Source organism: Meriones unguiculatus, chromosome 14 (assembly GCF_030254825.1).
Source record: "Meriones unguiculatus strain TT.TT164.6M chromosome 14, Bangor_MerUng_6.1, whole genome shotgun sequence".
Lineage (NCBI taxonomy): Eukaryota > Metazoa > Chordata > Mammalia > Rodentia > Muridae > Meriones > Meriones unguiculatus.
The window spans coordinates 17,133,490-17,157,753 of NC_083361.1; the positions used below are offsets into that span (position 1 = coordinate 17,133,490).

At 45.7% G+C, this 24,264-nt stretch overlaps 1 protein-coding gene across 3 annotated transcripts in view; it reads right to left on the reverse strand.

Annotated features, from left to right (window-relative positions):
* Positions 1-6,473: 6,473 nt before the first annotated feature.
* The window catches only part of Lcmt1 (leucine carboxyl methyltransferase 1), a 50,180-nt gene continuing 32,389 nt past the window's right edge, over positions 6,474-24,264 (reverse strand). Inside the window, exons 6-11 of one of the 3 annotated variants that reach the window (XM_021654913.2) lie at positions 21,630-21,732; positions 19,650-19,770; positions 15,200-15,301; positions 14,046-14,137; positions 8,418-8,515; positions 6,474-6,698 (exon numbers count right to left, since the gene is read on the reverse strand). In XM_021654913.2, the coding sequence (XP_021510588.1) occupies positions 6,676-6,698; positions 8,418-8,515; positions 14,046-14,137; positions 15,200-15,301; positions 19,650-19,770; positions 21,630-21,732 (539 nt within the window). In that variant the 3' untranslated portion in view covers positions 6,474-6,675. Of the gene's footprint in view, positions 6,699-8,417; positions 8,516-14,045; positions 14,138-15,199; positions 15,302-19,649; positions 19,771-21,629; positions 21,733-24,264 lie in introns of those variants that run through there. The other 2 variants (XM_060366887.1, XM_060366888.1) reach the window with 2 other exon arrangements.

Sequence of the window (24,264 nt, forward strand, 5' to 3'; positions counted from 1 at the left end):
CCTAGAGGTCCCTCAACTGAAGAATGGATAAAGAAACTGTGGTTTGTTTACACAATGGGATACTACTCAGCTATTAAAAACAAGGAAATCCTGAAATTTGCAGGTATCCTGAGTGAGGTAACCCAGAACCAGAAAATTCACACATAGTATATACACACTTGTAAGTGGATATTAGCCATATAATATAGGATAATTATACTAAAATCCACAGACCTAAAAAAGCTAAACAACAAGGAGGACCTTAGGGAGGATACTTAATTCTCATTCAGAAGGGCACCAGAAGAGGTTAAAGAGAGGGAACAGGAAGGGAGCCTACCATAGATGGCCTCTGAAAGACTCCACCCAGCAGGGGATTGAAGCAGATGCTGAGGACTAGAAGAGGTGGGTGGGGAAGAGGTACTAGGGAGGATGGTAGGACTAGGAAGAGACAAGGGAGGGGTTACAATAGGGATATAAAGTGAATGAATAAATTATATGCAATATAGAAATGAAAAAATATTTTCTGTGCCTTTGACCTAAGTTTCTTCTCCTTCCTTTATTCTGTTTATATTATTTGCTCTTTTCATAATGTCCCAGATTTCTTGTATATATTTTGTGCCTGTTTTTGTTTGGTTTTTGTTTTTTTAGTTAACATTTTCTTTGACCAAGGAATCCATTTCTTTTATCTTGTCTTCAATGCCTGAGATTCTTTCTTCCATTTCTTGTATTTTATTGCTTAGGCTTACCTAGAAGGTTCCTGTTTGAGCTCCACAGTTTTTCATTTTCAGATTTCCCTCAGGTTGGACTTCCTTTATTGATTCCATTTCCACTTTTATGTCTTAACAGATCTTTTTTTCATTTCATTCCACTGTTTGTTTGTGTTTCATTAATGTATTTATTCATATCCTCTTTGAGGTCCCTAGCGTATTCGTAGCTATTTTGAAGTCCATGTCTCGTGTTTCACCTTTACTGCACTTTTCAGGATTACTTTAGTAGGGTTGCTGGGCTCTAATGAAGATACAGTATCTGCTGTTATTATGTTTTTATGCTGTTGCCTAGTTATCTGGGTTTGGATGATTGTAATTCTAGGCACTAATATCTTGTGTTTGTTGGGTAGGTTCTCCATTCTTTAGTTTCTGTTGGGTTTGTTGTTGTTGTTGTTTGTTTGTTTGTTTTTTGGTTGTTGTTTTGTTTTGTTTTCTGATTCTTAGGAGAGTGTGGGTAGGAAATGCTTTTGAGGTCGTGCCAAGTGTGGCCACTGGGAGTCCTGGGCAGAATGTATTTTAAAGTATTGAGAGCTGACACTATGGAAGGGAGGTGGGCTAGAGGCAAGGGTTATGAGGGCCCATAGGAAGGAGAAAAGCTGGGTGTGCCACCAGAGTCTTTATAGACCCCTGGGAATGGGGGAAGAAAGAGAGCTCAGAGCATGTGGTCTGCTACAAAGCTGGGGTAAGACTTGGGGGGTTGAAATCGGAGGAGTGGAGGGAGAGTGAAGATTGCCTCACCTCCAGTTCTGACCGTTCAAGTGCCAAATGGCCCTCTGGTGTACGTGTGCTTTCACAGGGCACCTGTGGCTTCCTTGCAGCTTCCCAGAGGAAACATGTATGCAGTCAGGAATAACTAGCCTGGCCACTCTGACGGTTAAACTTTATTAGAAACTACCTTAATTTCCCGGGCCTTACCTGGCCCATCTCCAACTGTAACACAGTACTGTTCTATTTGTTTGTTTCCAAGACAGGGTTTCCCTGTATAGTCTTGGCTGTCCTGGACTTACTTTGTAGACCAGGCTGGCCTCGAACTCACAGAGATCCGCCTGCTTCTAGGCCTCCCAGAGTGAACACAGTACTCTTTGCATTACAGCCTCTTCCAGCTTCTAAAGACAGGGCCTGTTCATTTGTTCATGGTATCCCAGAAAGGATGTCATGTAAGAGTGTGATAGAGACTCCCGAGTCCTTTGTTGCCTCTTTACACTCAGCAGAACCTGGCACCAAATAAGCATTAGTGTAATTAAGCATTACTGTAATTAGTCTACCCTCACTCCCTGCTGCATGCATCAGTGAGTTTCTTTAGGATAATACACTCTCCCCAATTCTGTGGCTTAAAGCAACCCTGCTAGGCCGGGCTCACAATTCTGAGTCCACAATTCTCGTCTGGGCAGGCTGTCCTCACCTGGCACGTTGTCCGGCTAGGATGTAGGTAGGGAAGATTTCATCCGGGACAGCACAGCTGTGCTTCCATGGCATGCTCTCTGGCAGATGAGGCTGTCTTCGTCACACAGATCACTAAAGTGACAAGAAGGCAAAACCCAGCGCAAACCACTTTTTCAGCGGTTGCTAGTGTTTTTCTTGTTCCGTTGGTTCATGTGAATCCCACATTCCACAGCCCCAGGTACCCCCGAGGGATAGAAGCTACCTTCAACATAGTGGTGCTGGGGTCTCCTTCCTTGATAACGAGTCCTCAAGGATCTCTCTCACTTGCTTTGTGATTCACCTATCTTCCATCACCCTGTATGTGGACATCCTTCCATGAAGCCTTGACCCACCCTCAGGTTTCAGACCTTCCTGCCCTAAATTCTTCCACAGTTGGGAAACAATGGGTAGCTGAACACTGGAGATGATGGGTCTTAGCTGCAGTCCATGCCCCCTCCTCCAGTTCCCACTGTCAACTTCATCATTCATCAAGGAGTTGAGCAAGCTCTGCCAGCAGCCAGAGCTGACGTCTCTTCTTCGCATCAGGGCTGAGCAAGATCTTGTTTGCAGACCAGGCAGAGCCGCTTCCCTGACCACCCGCCTTTCTCACCAGGGGCCCAGCAAGAGTTGGCAGTGTAGCACTGGGGTAGCCTCAGCTAATGCTGGCACACCTTTGCTGATTCTTGTGCTGGTCTTCAAGTTCGGTGATACTCAAGAGGAACCAGACACACACCTTCCCCCAACTCACTGTACCTACTGCTGGTGGCACCTGGGTCCTCCACAACTGAATCCCAAGAATGTCTTCTGAGATGCGCCTAAGTGGCATATTCAGCTACAGGTAGGACCATATCATTCTCAGGTGGTCAGTGTCCTCAGCACTCAGGTTATTTTGTTGACGTGTTGATGTCTTCACTGGTTTCACTGTCTCTCTCAGGACATGGAATACGCCCAGATACAGGAGCCAGTCAGCTTTATATGCTGTCATGACAATTTGAACAGGGCCCAAAGCAAAAATGGTACTTTATTCAGGCAAAGGCCAAGGTGACAGACAGGATGCCAGGCCATAACCAGAGTGGAAGTTCACAGATGGTGAAGAGAAGGAGATATTTAAATTGTGCTTTATGAAATAATGTTGACTGGGAAAGGAACCAGTAGGTGTCACGTCCCTTTAGAGGCAGCCTGGTAGGTTGGAGAAAGGAAACCAGGAAGGGAAAGTATTTCAGGCAGGGGAGGATGTCATTGGAGATGTGGGGGTAGGGTGGGGTGACACTTAGGGTCTTGGACTTGAAGGGACAGGGAGGAATTGAAGCTTGCACCAAGAACAGGAATGTTGGGGGCTTAAGATGGAGTGTAGATTGGTCTGTCTTACTCTTGGAGGTGCTGACTGAGGATGAAGTCCTGCCAAGAGGCAGGCTCTCACTTTTCTGTGAGGAACAAAACCTGCTTCCTTCCCACTGGGCTGGCTCGGAAAGCATTTGAATCTTGGCCACTCCAACAATCTGGCCTTTGCATTTCCACCAAATACCTCAAATTCACTGCCATGGAATTTCATATGAAATACTCAGGTTTCAGGGTCCCGACTTTAGTCACATCTACTCTGCAGCTTTCATTCCTGTACTTTCTCAAAACCCCACCCTTGATTTGATACAGATGCCCCACACTGTAAAAACTGGACAGCTTTGTCCTGGGCTCCCAGAATTGCCTTCAGGAATTCATTTCTCTGCTAAGTTAGTGGTTTGCAAAAACGGGCCTTGGGCCAGCAGGGACACCCATGTCTCTAAGCATGAGATGAACACGGATCTCTCCCAGGAGCCTCAGACAGTTGTTACAATTCTGGCAGGAAGAGTCAAGTGTGTTTCTCTCGTGTTGTGACTAGCCATGATTTTATAGAAAATGAACCACATCTCAATGTTCATGAGAACTTTGGGGGGAACCCAGGGTTGATTTTGGATACATTTTATCATTCTCCACCTCTCACTGAACCCGGGGCTATTTTGGCTAGACTGGCTGGCTAGCAGCAAGCCCTGGGGGTCCCCTTGTCTCTGTACTCAACCAATTCTGGGGTTAGCAGACAATGTGCCTAGTGTTTACATGGGTATGAGAATTTCAACTCATGATTTTATGCTTGTGTAGAAATCAGGTAACCCACTGAGCCATCTACCCAGTCTCCAAATGAACGCTGTTTTTCAAATACGATTGTTTTGTTTTTGTTGTGCTAGCATGGAACCCAGGACCTTAAGTGAGCTAGGCAAGTACTCTATTTTAGTATTTGAAGAGACATCACTGACATTAAGAGTATGTTGGTATTTTAAGGGACACGTCATAGCACTGACATTAAACCTAATGGAGCATCACTCTCTTTGAAAAGATAGTCTATTAACCTAAACAAAAGGCAAGGAAGAAATGAAATGAACATTGTAGACTCTTGCCTTTCAGGTACTACCTGGGAGGGAGATGGGACCAAGGGTGTAGACCCTACAGTGAGGTATTGTCACACTGATACCAATCTACAGTGTGGGTGGGTGGGGGAGGGTGAGTAGAACATAATTTCTGCTCGTGAAGAGCTTCCCCACAGCCATTCCTCTTCATGCAGCTCCAGCACTGGGCCTGTGTGACTTGTGGAGCCCTAACTTGCAGCATAATGACTATTCAGTCTCATGTGAAATGAATGCACATGTGAAATGAAAAGAGCAGGTTGGCGAGATGACTTGAAGGATTCAGCTCTTGCCATGCCAAGCCTGATGACCCATTTGATCCCTGGTGTACACGCTGGAAGCTAGGAACCAACTTCTAAAATTGGGCCTCTGACCTCCACACCTACTCATACGTGACCCTAAAAACATTTTAATTAAAATAAATAAATAAAGTCTTGCATGGTGGTAGACAACTTTTTAAATTCCAGCATGTAGGAAGAACTGAGTTCAAAGCCAGCCTGGCCTATATAGCAAGTTACAGGCCAGATAGCGAGAACTTGTCTCAGAAAAAAAAAAAAAAAAAGGCCACAAACACACACACACAGTGCCCACATTTACCAGTGATGCTGTGCTTTTATGTTTATCACTAAGTCATGGTTTTGCTCCACTAAACAAAGCTTCCCACTACAGTCACAGGTACTGGGTTAGTAGGTAATACTCAAGAAAGAAACACCATTACAAGCCTGAGACCTTCCTGAGAGTGAAAGGTGAGCAGAGAGGAAAAGCTTTCTCCTTTGCAGACTCACTTTCTTTTTGGGCTGTCCCAGCACACCCGCTCCCACTGACAGGCACACTACAAGTGGAACACAGCTGAGCCTCTGGGGAATGCTGGGCCCAGGGCTCCCAACTGTGGAGCAGGGGGTGCTGTGACCCCAGCTGAGGACCGGGCCGGAGCTTCCCCACAGCCATTCCTCTTCATGCAGCTCCAGCACTGGGCCTGTGTGACTTGTGGAGCCCTAACCTGCAGCATAATGACTATTCAGTCTCATTACTGCTGTTCTGGCGTCTCACAATCCCAGCGGCTGAAAACACCTCAGTGGCTTGAGCCTAAGGTCAAGTTTTCTGCAGGAGGGTCTTTCCGGGGAGTCTGGCCTTTGTAAGGCTTTAATTTTTACTAGTTTTAGTGATGCATGTATGTGTGCACCCACGTGTGAGTGTGTGCATGTGAGTGGCAGGCGCCTCTGGAGGTGGAGTAACAGGTAGCCGTGAGCCAGCCAGTACGGGCAGGTCCTCTGAAGAGTGTGCTCATACCCTCCGAGCCATCTCTCCAGCCCTGGCCACTTTAGCTTCCAGAGGTTGCCTATATTCCTTATCTTTTGGCCCTTTCCACCATCTCCAAAACCCATCCCACTGCAATCCCTGTTCTGTCACTGTCCCTTGTCTGGCTGTGTCTTCTTGTCTGGCTTCTGTAGAGCCTAGAGACTGTACCAAAGTCCCAGATGGTCTCTGACAATCTCATTTTGGGACCCTTACCTTAGGCTCACTGACAAAAATGCCCATTTACCACGGTGGAAGCTGTACAGGTTCCAAGGAGCCAGGGTATTTCAGGGAGGCATTATCCAACCTGCCATGGCAACTGGAATGAAAGAGGCAAGTAAGGAGGCTAGCCTGGCCAAGAGAAGAGCTCTGTCATCTGTGGCAGGTCAAGGGTCAGAGCCCATGAGGTGCTGCAATAAAGAGCACAGGGAGGAGTAGACTCCCAATGGTTTCTGACTCACAGGGTAAACCAATGTCTGAACAAGACTCAGGATCCTGATCTTAGCTGCCATGGATTTGAATGCTGGCCTACTCTACCCCATACAGCAAAGAATACCATTGGACACCAGCAGGGTCCAGCACACACAAATGGCGAGATTTATTTAAACAATGATAAGTGACAGGAACAGGGTCTGGTGTGTTCGCCTTCGTAACCACGGGCTCTGGGTGTGCGACAAGACCAAGGACTGGGATGAGACTGCTCGTTCCCCCAGATGCCCAGGGCACTCCCTTGGCTGGACACTTCAGTTTCCACCTCAGCAGGAGCCTTCAACAGATTAACAGGTTATCTCCTTCAGACCTAAGGGGAGAAACGCAGATGCTGTCAGACGCTGTGGCAGAGCAAAGGAACCGGGGGGGGGGGGGCATGCAACTCTGCTGCTTGCCCAGGCGCTGGCCCTGGGCTCTAGCATGACCCACTGCTGGACCTTGCTCCCTGCCTATAAGAAACGACATTTCAGGAGAGAGTGAGAAGTCAGGCTAGCTTTTGTTTATGGGTGGCTTAAAGTGGATTAACAAAGCATTTCATAACAATTTATGGGCTCTGGGCGGTAAATGTGCAAAACCTACCTACTAACTGCTGAACTTTGAGCAAACACAGATGGTTCTTCATTGTGTGCTGACACAACGAAGATGCCTTTGTCATTAAAATGTTTATTGTACAACCTGGGCGAGGTGGTGTATACCTGTAAGCCCAGCACTTGGGAAGCTGAAGCAGGAAGACCATAAGTTTGGGGCCAGCCTGGGCTTCAGTGAGACCACCCTGTTCCCGAAAGCACACCACACACACACAAAAAAAAAATTTTTTTTTTAAAAGGAAAACTAAATAGTTCAACTTACTGTTTGAATAAACAACAGTTAACTTAAAAAAATCAGAAACTTGTAGTTTCAAAAGCTTGGGAAGGTTAAGTACATTCAGACATAGTCTCCTGATAGAATTTAGTGCGCTTAATCAAGAAGTTTAGTAGCAAGAGAGAAAATGCTCATGTCACACAACTAAACTGAAGAAAACACTGGAGCCACATAAACACGGGAGTTTATATGAACATGTAAATTCAACTCTACTGAAGATAGAGGCGCTCAGCACAAGGGCAAGGAGTAGCTTGGCAGAGTCACCTCTCCTCATAATTTCTCTGCTTTCACATGTGTGAGTGAGGCTCAGGGGTGCAATCCATAAAGTCGGGTGAGGCACACCTGTAGTTCTGGGAGGCCAAAGTAGGAAACATGCCAAGTTTAAGGCCAGGCTGTTTTATACATCTCAAAGCAACCAAACAAAAAAGGCAACTGTTCTTTTATGAACTTAAATAAGTAAATAACAGCATCTAGAAAACAGCAGAGGGAGGTATTAGCAGAGGCTGCCTGAGACCAGGCCACAGGTAGAGCTTCTGTGCTCTACCTTCCCCAATTTTCCCAAGTTCCAACTACAACTTCCTTTGTAATTAGGGCAGGTTCCAATATAACACACAGCAATAGAGGGACCTCCATCCAAACCAAGTTGGAAGGACTTTGTGGGCCCAAGTGTGGGGCCCTCGAAGGCTGCACTGCCATGGCATGCCTGTCAGGTGTCACTCCGATCACATCTCGGGGAGACTGAAGTCACCAGGGACCTGGACTCTGATGTGCTCTCACTGGGCTGTTCTGAAGCCAGAACAAGTGTGGGAGGGGTCAGCAGAGGCCGGAGCCAAACCTGGAGAGCCAGGTGCCAAGGTTCCTGCTCTAAGCTCTCCATCTTGCCTGCCTCCATCAGGCAACCATACCCCAACCCTAGAGAGGAAGAAGAAACTGCCCCAGAAGCTGAATGGGTCTTTTAGAAATCAAACGACCCATGTGTCAGTATCGAGTAACCCTGTAAGTCTGTGCTTTAAAAACCCGAAAAAGGAACCATGACTTCTCTGGACACATGGGTATGCATACATGTTTCTCTAGCTCTCTGAACCCGAACTTCCAGGTGTGCCTTTCATTTCCGGAGAAGAAGGCTGTCCTGACTCCAGGCCTAAGTGAGAGAGGCACAGCCTCTTACCTAGCTCCTGTCCGCCTCGGGTGGCCCAACACAGGCAGTAATGCCGCATGAGCTGCTCCAGAAGCTCCATTTCATCCAGGAACTCAAGGGATTCTATTCTGTGCAAAGATCAAAGCAGGAGAGGTACATCACAGAGTTAGAAAGGCGGGCGCTGAGCTGCAGGGATGACATAGTCAAGACATCACGTGGACAGGAGACGGATATAAAACGGGATGCGCACTGTGGCTGAGGAGGAAGGGAGGTACCGGAAGCATGGAGGTGAGGGCACTTGCTGCTCCTTCAGAGAATCCAGGTTCAATTTTCAGTACCCACCCACACAGAGCCTCACAACTATCCTTAACTCCAGTCCCAGTGGATCTGGTGCCCTCTTCTGGCTCCTAGGGGCATCAGGCACACACTGCCAAGTGCACATATATGCAGGCAAAACACTTATACCCATGAAATTAAAATAAGTAAAATTTCAGAAAGAAAAAGAGCTGGAAGTTTAGCTCAGAACAGCACACACTTAGAACATACAAGGTCTTGAAGAAAGGAGGAATGGGAGAACATGGATGGGAGGAGACAAAGGAAAAGGAGGAGGAAGGGTTTCCTACCTCAAATGTCAAAACAAACCAATCAGAAGGGTATCTGGGGTATTAATGGCAAAGGACCAATTTCTTTGCCCTATAAAGAGCTAAAACTTTGACAATAACTTAGAGACAAAGAAAAGATCAGTCTGATAGAACAGAAAAAAAGGTTTTCCAACTTATTTGTGAAAAAAAAAATGAAAACACAGGATCATTGTCTTAGGAATATATTGCTGTGCTGAAACACCATGATCAAAGCAAGCTGGGGAGGAAAGGGTTTATTTGGCTTACGCTTCCATATCACTGTTCATCATGAAAGAAGTCAGGACAGGAACTCAAGCAGGTTGGGAACCTGAAGGCAGGAGCTGATGCAGAGGCAATGGAGGGATGCTGCTTACTGGCTTGCTCCTCATGGCTTTCTCGGCCTGCTTTCTTATAGAACCCAGGACCAGCTGCCCAGGGACGGCCCCAATCACAAAGGGCTGGGCCCTTCCCATTGCTTACTAATTAAAAAATGCCCTACAGGTTTGCCTACAGCCTGATCTTATGGAGGCATTTTCTCAATTGAGGTTCCCTCCTCTCAGATGACTTCAGCTTGTGCCAAATTGACATAAAACTAGCCAGCACAATAGTTTTTCGACTCTCAGACAGAACAAAGACTGAAAGATGGGCACAGGAGAAAAGGCACTTTCTCATTTGCTAGTAAGATGACAAAACAGGATTGCCTCCCAAGAGGGCACTTTGGCCTCTTTCAACACGGAGCACTAACACCATCCAACCCTGCGACTGACCTTGCCTCTTAAGAATTTACCCTGTGTGCGCAGACACACCGCCAACTTAGTAACAAGAAAAAAATGAACTCTAGTAGATCATGTGCATGAACTAAAACACGCTCGTACATTAGGTCTCTACGCCGGGACATGAACCAGGGCAGGTCTGCATGGATTAGCATTTACTTCCAAGATAAATCCTGGAGCTTCACAGACATTAACAAGGAATGTGTGGCTAGTACAGCACCATCAGTGCAAAGAAAGAGGTGCACATGTTTTGGGGGACACAGAATGATTTGGGGGAAATACAAACAAAACTAGAAAAGTAAATTGTCTCAAGAGGTGAACTGATAGACTTAAGATCAGAAAGGAGAGGAGAACCTCCCCTATCAGTGGACTTGGGGCGTGGCATGCATGCAGAAAGAGGAGGGAGAGTGGGATTGGGAGGGAAGGAGGGAGGGGCTTATGGGGGGGATACAAAGTGAATAAAGTGTAATTAATAAAAAATTTAAAAAAAAAGAGGTAGGGAGTAAACAAACAGGCAGTGGGTGAGAAGGTTTTCCTTTGGTTTTTACTCTGTAGGACTTTGTTATTTGAAAAATCAGGTACATGGTATGACTTTATCAAAAGAGCATTTTAAGTATAAATAAATATATACAGAAATATGTGCAAACAAAATAGCAATACTCTCTCCACTGGAATATGTTCACATTGTGAAGGGAACTGAGGCACAACTGAAGAGTATTAGAATGAAGAGATCCACATCGCCACTATTTGCATTAGCCTCTGCTAGTAATCTCCTCAGGGCAGTGCCAGTCTGTGTGTGCATTTGCATGTGTGCACATGCATGTGCGTGTTTCTGTAGCTGTGTACGCATTCCTATCTCAGCGTGTGAGCCTAAGGACCACATCTGGAAGGAGAATGACTCTCTGCAATGTACAGTGGCTGCTTCCCAACTACTCTTACTTAAAGGCATCTCACACGGTTTGAGTAACGGCCCTAGGGGCCATATATTAAAGGCGTGGCTCCCAGAGTGGTGCTAGCGAGAGGTGGTGGAGCCCTTAAGAGTGAAACCTAGCAAAGTGACTGGAATTGTGTCCTCCAACAGAACTGTGAGGGTCTAGTCCCTTCTTCATCCTTCCTTTTGCTTCAAGGTTATGTGTTATGTGACTTTTGCTCTAACATGCCCCTGTCATGTGACCTCACAATAGTTCAAAAGCAGTCGGGCCAACAAGTCACAGGCTGGATGCCTCTAAAACTGAGTAAAAACAAATATTTTCACTTTCTACAGGATCGTCTCAAATATGTGTTATAGTAAGAGAAAGCCAAGTAGAGTAGAAAACTGGCACAGGGAGGAAGACAGGTTTTGCCGCCACAGACCTCATTACTGGACAGCCTTAGGAGATGGTTGCTGGAAGGGTATGGGGAGTAGAGAGAGGCAGGCCAGAGCAAAGCTGGAATGCTGATAAAAACACAGACAATTGGCAATGCCAGCTAAGTTTATGGTGGAAAGAAAACTGATCTGGAAACTGGACATGAGACCACCCTTGCCACAATGTGACAAACTGATTGCACTTTGTCCATGCCAGAGACTTTGTGGGGGGCTGAGATGAACAATGATGGACCAGTTTATCTGGAGGAGGAGCCTTCACCTCAGCAGAGCACATGACATGCAGCAGCAGGACTGTTTACAGCAGGACTGTTTACAACGAGACTCAGAAGCCAACAGCAGTCGAGTGGAAAGACTAGAAAAGAATGCAGCCCAGTGCTGGAAAGATGCTCAGCAGGTAAGACTGCTTCCTGCTCTCCCAGAGAACCTGAGTCCAGTTCTCTGCACTCACTCCAGAGGACACCTGAATTTAGTTCCCAGCTGAATTCAGTTCCAGTCTTGCGTTCCTGCTTTGACCTCCTTCAAGATTTCATTACAACTTGGAAGTGTAAGCCAAATGAATTATTTTCTCTCTAAGTTGCTTTTGGTTTCAGTGTTTTATCACAGCATCAGAAAAGTAACTAACACCAAAACACATAGCAAAACAACAACAACAAGCAAAAAAGATAGCCAGTGGATAGAAACAGAGTCAGGACAGCTTGGTCCAAGGTACAGTTATTAGATCTGAGTAAAGAAACAAAGTGTGTTGCACAGGAATCACAGGAAGGACACCTCAAAACGCGTCTCAGTCTGCAGGTCCATCCCAGACATCGTAGCCCCAGAGCATACAGATGCAAATGCAAACTTCTTTTGAAGACTTTCCCATAGCCCTGGGTACCCCATTTGCATTAGCTGCCTATCATCTCCTCTGGTTCCTGGCCATGAGAGGACAGTGTGCTCTGCTATGCGCATTAACACAGTCCCCAAAGTAATGGCCAGCTACCACGGAATGAATCTCCACACCGTGAAGCAAAATGGCCCTCTTCTAAGTTGGTTTCAGATGTGTCAGAGTAATGGAGCCTAACTAACAAAACATCCAAGGCATATTACCCAATAAAGTTCCAAAGAAGAAAACACAGAGCCTTGAGGAAGCCTCCAGAATGGTGACTACCTAGCATCACCCAGAGGACACAGAGCCTTGAGGAAGCCTCCAGAATGGTGACTACCTAGCATCACCCAGAGGACACAGTGCACAGCATAAATCTATTCTCTAGCACTCAAGTTCACAAGAACAAACATATTGGGGCCTGTTCTGATCTTGTATCCCTTGGGCAGACAAAACTCAGGTGACAGCCAGAGTTGGAAGGCCTGTCTGGGGTAGGCAGAGCAAAGTTCACCTCTCTGTCACACCTGGTCTCATGTGCTGTATGCAAAAGGCCATGGCTGCATGAGACAAAAGACTGCCCAAGACAGAGTTTCTTCCCCTATGGCTGATGCTCCTTACAGATTCCCACCTGGCTGTCTAGAGTAAATTTGCCAGAGCAAAACATTATAGATGCCAGACCAGAGATGTTCAAAATATCACCTTGACATGTATCAAGTGGAAGGCATTCTTACAAAAAAGAAGCTTCCACAAGAATCCAGAAGTACCAGCGTATAAGACTATACTCTTTTTTTTGTTTCTTTGCTTTGTTTTTGAGACACGGTTTCTCTGTGTAGCCTTGACTGTCCTGGAATTCACTCTATAGACAAGCTGGCTTTGAACTCACAGAGATCCACCTGCCTCTGCCTCCTGAGTGGTAGTGGTGTGCCACGACCATCCAGCAAGACTGTACTCTTAAACCATTTGCTGCCTAGATGACTCAATCTTGGACACAAGAGGAAAAAAAAAAGTGATACTTTTCTAAATGTCAGTAAGGTCTAGGGAAAAGGAAGGTCAAAAGTTCTTCACATGGTCTTGTAATAGACCCCAAACTGTACCTTAAGGTCTCCAAAGGGAAGAGGAAGGGACAGATGAGGGAGTATAGAATGACGCAGAAATGAGCCAAGCAGGCACCAACACAGATGCCTGCATGCACAGGGACATTCCCTCTCTGTCTTAACAGAGACACGAAAACAAAGAAAATGCAGCCCATACTAAACATCCACATTTGGCCATTTTTAAATTTCTTTAAGATTACCACAGAACCAGCTAGTCTTATCTAGGTTGCTTTGCAAGCATATCAAAATATCAAAATATCGAGGCATCCACATTCTGTTTACATAAGCACATGTGTGTAATTACACGTAAACACAATATGGAGGCCTCGATATTTTGATATTATGAATATAAATTACGATCTGTTAAGCTTTCGAAAGGAAGTATGACTTCTGGGACCATTGTGTATAGTATGATGGACTGATTTAAAACAGAAGTCTATGTATCAATAAATATGTGGAGAGAGATGGCTGGCGAATTAGGTCCAACTTGTTAATGAGAGCTAACTGCACAGTGTGACTGCGCAAGACTTCATGCCCTGGGCATGAAATGGTTTTAGAACAATGAATAGATCTTTCTTTCATAACAAAGGGTCCATTTGAAGATGTCGTCTGAGTCCACCAAGGGATGTCATTTAAAGATGACTTCCCTTTGAAGTCATGGGCAACAACATCTCCTCTCCGAGACGGGGATTACACACAGTTTCCACCGCAGAGGTGGCTCTGGGAATTTTCCGGGTGTAGCTGCTTATTTAGGCTCAAATCATCTGCTTTGCCAGCGACTCTTATCTCAGCCACTGGCTAATGAGTTACTCTCTCGAGCTTTTTACCAGTGTTTGCCTGATTTCAAAGTCTGGTTAGAGTTAGCGTTGTGCTCACACTAAAGATCACAGACGCGGGCCTTTGACTCCCTCTCGTTTGGAGACTGGGCCCGGCGCTCACGTACCTGCTCACCTCCGCCCGCGGCAGCCCGCTGTACAGCTCCATCATGTTCACTGCGCACGCCGTCTCCCACCCGTTTAGCAGTAGTCGTTCCTTCTGGAAGGGGGCACAGAAACGTGGAGGATTCAAGGACCAGCGTGTGAGCCCGAGGCCCTAGGACACGCACGATTTCTGAGGCCCGCAGCTAGTTCCTTTTAGCTTCCTTCTCAGTTTGCCATTTTCTGTATAAGCATGCAAGGCTTTCCTGGGAACACCTACTAGAGCATACAGGCAAAAAAGAAAAACTCTTCCATGGACAACAGTTATTTGTCTGGTGGTAGTCCAGGCTGTTTCGGAGCTTGCTAGCCCAGGCTGGTCTCAACCATGTGACCTTTCTGCCTCAATCTACCACGTGGTAGGATTACAGGTCTGAGTTATGACACTCCGCTCGGGCAACATGCCACTTAGTCGTCATGTGAGAACGTTTATTTAGTGACAGGTATGGGAGGTTATCTCCAGCAAATAAATGACTTTTTTACTTTTTTTTTTTTTTAAGGGACTACTACAGCTTAAAAGAGATACAAAAGATATGTTAATCACCTATGAAGTGTAGATCATGGATAGATGCCAAATTAAATACACTAACTATAAAGCATGCTCTTGGGAAGAACAGAAGAGGCTCTGAGAATCAGACCCATGACGGAGCTACCGTTGACTTGTGGCCCGTGATCACAGTAACATGACCCTGGAAGGAAGTTCGCACTAGGAGGCTCTTTAATGAGCATGTAGGCTGAAACCATGCATTGTCCAGTGTATGCCTAAAAATACTCTGACAACAAATAACTGTCGGGGAGACCATGAGACAACACTGGCAAAGACTGGGAATCACCAAAGCTGGCTGATAGGATACGGGTCTTTCTGCTTTCACGCTTGTCTGAAATTTTGCATCACACAAAATAAAGTGTGCAAAAGCTCTGCATAATGAAAGGAGTGAGCTGTAGGGAACACAGATTTGTGTTTTCTGTATCAAGGAGACAGGTAGGACTTGAGTTTTCCTGCCCTAAGGAGCCCTCTCTGCCGGAGTCACAGGCATACCGGGGCCTCTCATGGTGCTTCTGCCACACTGTGCCCTGCTTTGCTGGCTAAGGGCGTGAACAGGTGCCCGGGATTTGCTCTGACCTGTGACTCGAGCGACTTGCAGGTTTCCACTCCTGCCAGGTCACACTGTCGCCTCCGGAGGTTTTCAATCATGATCTGCCCAAACCGGTCATCCATGTTGACCTGAGAAGGGAAAAAGCTGGTGAGCCACAACCTTACACATCTGTGTCCTAAATAAGCAAAACACAGTATCCGGTCGAGGCTGACATTTGGTAAAACACATGGGAGAAGCTCAGGAGGGTTGTATGACACAAAACTGAGCTGGTGGACCCCCCACAAAGGGCAGTACACACCCCCTAAAATGCCCACCTCCTACAGCAATCCCACTGCCGGCAGAGAGGCTCAAATATACGTACAAAGATCCAATGTTAGCCAGGTGTGGTGGCCTACGCCTTTAATCCCACCACTCAGGAAGGCAGGGGCAGGCAGATTATTATGGGTTCCAGGCCAGCCTGGTCTACAAAGTGAGTCCAGAACAGCCAAGGCTACACAGAGAAACCAAAAAACCCAAACAACTCACTGGCTGGCTTTTTGATCACCTCCCCCTGAGGAACAGCCTTACCAGGTCACAGAAAAAGACAATGCAGCCAGTCCTGATGAGACCTGATAGGGTCAGAGGGAAGGGGAGGAGAACCTCCCCTATCAGTGGACTGGGGGAGAGGCATGGGAGGAGAAGAAAGAGTGGTGGTGGGATTGGGAGGGGACGAGGGAAGGGGCTACAGCTGGAATACAAAATGAATACTTTGTAATTAATAAAAAAATTAATTTGAAACAAACAAACAAACAAACAAAAAGATGCAATGGTATCTGTAACTGGAAGAATATGGAAAGAAACACCTATTGTTTGATTAAGTCTATTACCTTCATAAAATGACATAGTATACAGCTGTGGAAGCACACAAAAACCACCCAACCAAATAACCAAACAACACCCCCGCAAAAATAAAAAACAAAACAGAGAGATACAGGCACAGAATAACTTTAAGATAAATTCATTTGTTGCCAAGACTACCACACCTGACTACCAGAGTTCAATCCCCAGGACCCACATGGTAGAAGAGGATCAACTCCTACAGGTTGTCTTCTGACTTATACTTACACACACACACACACACACACACACACACACACACACACCATGACAATGGTGTGCCCACCTATATGGACAAACACATACAATAAATAAATATAAATAAACAATAAATGAATAAGTAAATAAACAAATGTTAAAGATTTTTAAGAAGAAGCAAGGCACAGAGAAATGTGAACAGAATGTTCCCATGCGCTTTCAAGAGGCAAACTAACCTATCTTTAATGCATTTACAAACGGAAAACATAGCAGGCAGTGCTGTTTCCTGGCAGACGACTAAGCTCTAGGGTCAGAGAGAGGTCTGCTTGTTTTGATAAGACCATTCTTACACGTCTGAGACTGCCTCTTGCCCAAGTGGGCCTTAAACGGGTGTTCCTCCTGCCTCGGCCTCCTGAAAGGCAGAATTGACAGTGTTCCCACGCCACTGTCAAAGTATGCACACCAGGCCTCTGTCACGTTCAACAGACTTATGTACATGCACAAGTACTGGAAGGCATGATGCCACTGTACACTGTCACAGCATGCACACCAGTCCTTTGTCACATACAAGGGAGCAAAAGGCATCACTTGACTAGTAAGATCCACCCCTGAGCCAGCCAGGCAACAATGTTCTCTCTCATGTGCCTCAGGACAGAAGGTCTGAGAGCACACTCTTCATCATTTTGTTGAATGATGAAGAGCTGATGTTGAATCCTGGCTTGGCAATAGCTGTGACCCTGGAGAAGCTGGGTGACTTAGCTCTGCTGGGGCAGTACTAACACCAACCAAGCTAAGTGTGTGCTGCCATCACCCAGCTATTAACATGGCTTTGTCACTGTAACACAATTAACTGGGAGAAGCACCCAGGTAGCTAACCTGAACTGTGAGGTTGCTGTTGGTGGAGATCTGTTGATTTAAGTTAAATTTCTACTGACAAGGTGCAGATGGTGGGAGCTGAACCAGGTGAGGGACAGCTGGGGCAGGGCAATGGAGTCTGGCACAGTCCCAGGCTTGCTTTTCTGAGTGAAAGTCCTTGAGTCAGAACCAACCCGCCATCTCCCAGAGTATGCTAGATAAATGCTCTGGACAGGGAGTATAGAAGAGGCAAATGAACAAAGCATCATGCAGGACATATGGCAGTCGTTCTCCATGGGTGTGCATCCTAAAGCAGACAGCTCAGGATACAGTCACATCCGGAGAAACGCTGAGGGGCTGGCATGTATGACCAGGGCTCCTGGAGGGATGTTTGCAGCTGCAGAGTGAGAAGGAGGAAAGTCAGCCAACCAAGAACCAATGACTCCAGAACCTGAGCCCAGACTAGAGTGAGGAGGTAGCGAACCACAGTCCAGCCTGGACCTATCCACAAATATACTGTAGAGCCAAGTCTCCTTGTTCTTACATACGATTGAAATAAAAAAGAAATGACGAGGCAGCTGAGGTAGGGCTACACAGTGAGATCCCATTAGAAAGAGATTTTTTTTTTAAGCTGGTTATTGTTTGTACACATCTGGAATCCCCATACTTGGGAGGTAGAAGCAGGATGATTACCCAAGTATGAGGCCAGCTGGTCTACACAACAAGTTTTTGGCTAGCCAGAGTACACAGTGAAACTCTCTCTCAAAAAAAAAAAAAACAAAAAAAACAAAACAAAAAACTAAGTAATAATAAAAACAGCTAGCATGCATTCTGCTTGTTATTTGCCTACTGCAGTGTAACAGCTCATGAATTTCTATAAGGTAAGTTCTCAACAGCAAAGAATTGTGGCTAGGGAGGTGGCTCCGTGGGTAAGAGTTTGCTGCACAAACAGGAGGATCTGAGTTCAGACGCTCAGTGCCCAAATAAAAAGCCATACGGCCACATGCAAGTGGAGCTCAGTGCTGGGGGAAGGGGGCACTGGAGACAGAGGATCACTGGGGCTATGCTGGCCATTCAGCCTAACCAAAACAGTGCGAGCTCCAAGTTCAGTTAGAGACGCCCATCTCAAGAGAACAAGGCGAGAGCGACAGAGGCCAACACATGTGCGCACATGTGTTGGAGGTTGGTCTGTGCTATGTATTCTAATGCTAATTACTGGCCTCCAAGATCTGTGATGAGCACATCATCATGCATGCCTGTCTTTGTGGAAACTTTGCTCTACCTAATTTAAAGCTGATTGGTTAATAAAGTTGCTGAAGCCTGTGACTGGGCAGAAGAGAGGGGGCGAAGCTTAGGTTCCCAGGCTTGGGGGTCTGAGAGGTACTATGAGGCTGGGAAGAAGAACAGAGAGAAGTGAGTTGCCATGTGGCTGTATGGACCAACAGCACATGGCCATGAGGGCTGGTCATGATAAACAGAAGCAGCCCAGACAGGAATGATTAAGGCAAGTAATATGGGGTGTGTAGCTGGGAAATAGCAACAAAGCTTAGAGGGTTGATACCTGCCCAGTTACTGTGCTTTAAAGTTTTTATAAATCCAAGAAGTCTCTGTCTTGATTATTTGGGAACTAGCCAGGGTACAGAAGCCCTCAAATATAATAGCTCTTTCTACAACACATATGGGGATATAATCACCCCACATCACCAGCAGTAAATAACCAGAACTCAGAAGAATCTCAGCAGTCCACACTTGCTGAACAGGGGGCAGTACCCCAGGTGGAAATGCACACACCAGCTCTGTGTGCCTCACAACACACTAGGGAGCAGGGGTGTTACTATTTTCAGGCAAGGAAACAGAGGCATAAAGACTGTAGGCAACTTGTCCTCATTACACAGGATTCAGACTCAAGCTGGATTCTCAAGCATCAAAAGGGCTTTTTCTGAAGCCACTAGACCAATCTCAGTGATCACAGGAATAGGGTGTTTTATACTTATAATCCTGTATATCAAAGTTCTCTTACAAAATTAGGAGCTCTTGCAACACTAGGACAAATGCCCACATGATACTCCTGGCTGGAGTTTCTGAAGGAGTGGCTGCTCCAGGCCCCTCGGTTCCCAACCTACACATCATTCAAGTAGCCTCTCCAGGCTCTCAGGTCACACCCTCCAAATTACCTGGCAGCTTCAGATCCCTCAGTGCCCATCCTCCACACCACTCACACAGTCCACGCCTTCCTTCATATCCCTGCCTATCTAAGCACCTCAGGGTTTTCTCTTCTTTCTGACATAGCCAAAATTACCTCGATCCATGTTCTGTGGCTCTGTTGATAATATGTGATAAAATAAAAATTTGAAGACTTTCCCCAAGAATCAAGTTCTGAAATCTCTGCTAATAGCTCGTGGGAAGTCAAGAAAGCAGGAGAAGGGCTGCTAGAGCAGACTGATGAAGGAGACGTGTGGCTGCAGACGGAAGGATCTGAGCAAGGGAAGACAGAGGCAAAGACGCTCTGAAAGCGCATGTAGAAAACACCTCTCAGGAAACGCTTACCTGCTCGTAGTTTATGAACATGGCTGTGTCAAAACTGCTGGATGCCCACTTTAGGAGGTTGGCCGACTGCTCTGGAGTCATGTAAACCAGCACACATTCAGCTATCAGGAGTGTTGGTAATCTTAAGGAAAAAGGAAAGGGGGTAAATACGTTTTCATCATCAACACATCAACCTGTATAAACATCGCACCATTGGCAGTTCATACTCAAGAAATCCAGACCCGGCAAGCACTGTGTGATCAATGTTTAGTACAAATGTCAAGAGGCAACCACAGAAAGGAGAGCAAGTAGCTGAGGTCTGTCTGTCTTAAGAAAATGAGTTCATATGTGGATGGACTGCAGAAGAGGAGACAGATCTGCTGCTGCTGTGTACCAACTGTCCAGGGCAACAACCCTGAACATTCTCCCATCACAGCAGTTTATGCTCCCACCCTGCTTAGGCCCTTGTTCTGGTCAAAGCACAGCAACAAACATACAGTGTGTCAATCATCCACACACTGGAGTATGACCTACAATGGAATCCTGACAGAAAACAAACGGACTCCAGGTGGCCAGGTGACTGCAAGAAAATGAAGCATCTTTGCTGACAGATGCCAGCTGGCCCATCTGCAGGTCACTCAAGCGGACCCTTGGAGCTATCGGCATACCTGGCCCCAAGAAAGAACCACCCGGTTAAGCCCAGCCCCCACCGTCAGCTCAAGGATCCTTAGTGAGCTGTTTCAAACCACTAAGCTGAGATAAGCAGAAATTCCTAATACTCACTTAACAGAATCTAATCCCTCCTAAGTGAAGGTTTGCCATAAAGAGCTGAAAAACAAAGACTTGAAGTATAATTCAGTGGTTCAGGGCTCGCTTAGCATGTATCAGGCCCTAGGTTCTACCCCTGGCACCAACTAGAAAAATAATTAATTTTAAAAGCTCAAAACAGTGTCGCTGTGAATGGTTATATTCTTCGAGAAATCCATTATTAGTATGCATTGATCTACCAGACACAAAGTAACAATACACTGTGGAACAGGAAAATCAATACATCTTTATAGAATTATCCAGAAGGTATAATTTTTATAACACAGTTTTTACAATTTCACACATGTATGACTTGCATACTGGCCACTTTCAATCCCTGTCACCACTCGTTCCCCCTCCCCCACTTCCAACAAATCTCTCTTTCACAGTCATGTTTATTCGTTTTGTTTTGTGATCCACCCATCCACCAAAATTCTCTAGGCCATCTGTGTGACCACGGTTTTGGAGCTATCTGTTGGGGCCTGATGCGCTCAACCGCAGGTCTACAACTGTAAACAGCATCCTTACCAACGCCGTATACAGTCAGATTTATACATTCTTGACACCTTAGTGGGCGAATGCCCGAATTTCATCTGATGGCTACCGTGGCTTGATAGCCTCCTGTGGCAGGCATACATCATACACCCTGACATTCCGTCACGTTCACTATCCACCTATCTTTGGCCATTTACGTTGGTCTCTTTTCATGAGGGTTGGTCTCTAGGTATTCGAGACACTAGCTCCTTCTTTACATATTGTTACAGACTCTCTCGCCTTAGTTTATTATATCGGGGCCAGCATTTTTAAAAGGACTCACTCGTGAAAGGTAGACCTAAAAAAATGACTCCTTAGAAATCTCAAAAAACGGGGGGCTGGAGAGATGGCTCAGAGGTTAAGAGCACTGCTTGCTCTTCTAGAGGTCCTGAGTTCAATTCCCAGCAACCACATGGTGGCTCACAACCATCTATAATGTGATCTGGTGCCCTCTTCTGGCATTCAGGTATACGTGAAGGCAGAACATGGTATACATAATAAAATAAATAAATCTTAAAAAAAACAAACTAAAAAAACTGCACCAAGAAGCAACGACACAATACAGCACAAAGACAGGAGGCAAGTGTCAAGCTGTACTACCAACAGCATCCCAGACTCTCAGGAAATCACAATCACATAAGGGTTAAGAAAAAATCTCACTGTGTATTCATGTTACATTTCTTTAGCTTCTCTTCCAGTTCAGAAAGGTCTCGGAGATCTGCTCCAATGATGGCGAATCTTTTTGAATCCAGCGTGTGTCCATCTGCAAATGCAAAAAAAATTAAAATTCTTATTTCAACACAAGCCAGTGGTATCACACTTTTAATGGGCATGGTTTTTGCTTTTTTTTTAAAGTTACTTTAACTTTTCTTATTTTGTTTTTTATGTATCTGGATGTTTTGCCTGTGTGTGTGAATGTATACCATGTGCCTGACTGGTGTTCTCAGGGGCTAGAGGAGGGCAGCAGATCCTGGAACTGAAGCTACTACCTCCATGTAGATGCTGGAATCAAACATGGGCCTCTGGAAGAACAGGAACCACTCTTAATGCTGAGCCATTTCTCCAACTGAGATAAGACTTTTTCAAAATTAAGTTATTTTAATCCAGGTATGGTGGTGCATACCTTTAATCCTAACTCTTGGTAGGCAGAGACAGGTGGGTCTCTGTGAATTCAAGGCCAATCTGGTCAACACAGCAAGTTGCAGGACAGCCAGGGTTACACAGAAAAACCTTATCTCAATAATGATGATGATGATGATGAAACAGGAAGCCCTAGGTTTAGTGACAGTCCCTGTCTCACTGCAATAAGGTAGGGAATGATAGAAGACGCCTCTTCTGGTCTTCTTCTGGCCTCCGTGTAGGCACATGCAGTCTCAAACACACGCACCTACACATGCACACATGAATAAACCACTTGATAGGAGACTGAAACTTAAGCCAAATCTTATCTTCTTCTAAAGTTATCAGTATAACATTGTAGGTTTTTTTTTTCCTTTATGTTTAAGTCCACATAGTGAGTAAAAAACTTCTCTCTCACACACAGGTGTTTCAGAAAATAGGACCACTCAACACCTGTTTTACAAACTGCTTTTCCTACCTAACAACAGCATCAAAGGTATCCTTCTCTTTATTTTGATTTGTTCTCTTGTAATGAGGTCTGACTATGTTGCTCAGACTGACTCTTGCAGCCTTAGCTTGTCCAGCTGAGTCTACAGACCTGCACCACTATGCCCAGCTCAGGGCACCATTTTCCACATCAATTTCTGAGCATGCTACTAAGAGGGAAACACAATCCCTCACTACTTGACCTATGGGACTGCCAAACAAAAACACCTGTATTAGTCCCTTCCTACTGGATAGATTGTCCCCACTTGAGACACTGCAGTGAGCAACCTGGTCCATACACAAGGACCTGGCAGTCACTTCTTCAAGGCAGAGGGATGAGTGGGATTAGAAAGCCAAACACTAAGCCTGTCTGAACACCAGTACCAACTGGTGGGTGGTTCTCCAAACGCTATATCATTTGGAATATGTTTTGTTTAAAAGAAAGTAGTTTGTGCAGTGATACATTTACAAAATGAGTAAAAACATGAATTTTCAGATGTGCCAGAGTGAGATGGGATGGTGTCTGTAGTGGTTCTCAAGATTCAGAGCCACCACAGCCACCCTTGAGACTGTAATTGCATAGACCTTCCCACGGTAGACACTGCATTCCCAGGTGGCTCTAATGTTGTCAGTCTGGATATGAATTTAATGACACTGGCCTTTGATGGTCATCAGTGCAGTCAATGATACCTTGGTGTGTCCTTAGAAACTTTCAATTATGGAATGACTGGTTTTTGTTTATTTCTTTAAACTGGACCTCTGCTGATTAGCTCAGAGTGGCCCTGCACTCCCAGCAACCCTCCCACTGCCAGAGTGCTGGGATGACAGGTGTGTCACCATGCCTGGATCAATTACCTTTCTACCATAGGCCTTATTTACTATTTCCTCAGTGGCAGAGAAAAGGTGGGAAGTGACAAACAGCAGTCATCTTGACCCACTGCTGCCGATTCAAACTCTTCTGGCTCTGAGAGTCCTTAACAAAAGGTGTTGAAAATAGCACAGTGCCAGTCTAGCACGTATCAAACCCTGTATTCAATCCCCAGGACTAGAGAAAAAAAAATAAAACAAAACGATAGCATGTACAGAGGGCCCCTTATCATCTTCATCAGCCCATTTGGCTGATTTAAATACACTGAAAGAAAATAACACCTTCTGGGAGCCCTACAGATGTCAGGAAAGCAATAAAGAACAAACAGGAAACCCAAAGGTACCCCAGGGTACTGTAATGCGGGATCAAGAAAATAGTATCAAGAATACAAAAGTACTTGTCTGGCCTATAACAGAAACAAACAATTCCCATGTGCCTGTGTGCCTTCTTAAAAACAATGTATTGATCACGAGTGTGTCTTGGCTTAGTTTCTCCATTCCTAACCAAGCCTGGAAGACACACTAGAGTTTTGAAGCTTGTAGTTCTCTAATTAAATGGAATGCAGAGGTGAAGAGGAAACCAAGTGGATTGTGAGAGACACACCTTACTAGGACCAGTATCAAAACAGCAAAAAGCAAACAGGGCACAGGACAGCAGATGTGAACACACACAGTGATCTAAGGCTCTTGGGCCCAGCCTGTATCAAGGAGGGACTCCACACAACAGGAGGAAAGCCCTGGACGGCATGACCTCGAGCCTTTGATGTGACAGAACCTGAGGATCTCAGCAGCACACACCAGCACCACACACAGTTGCCCCTAA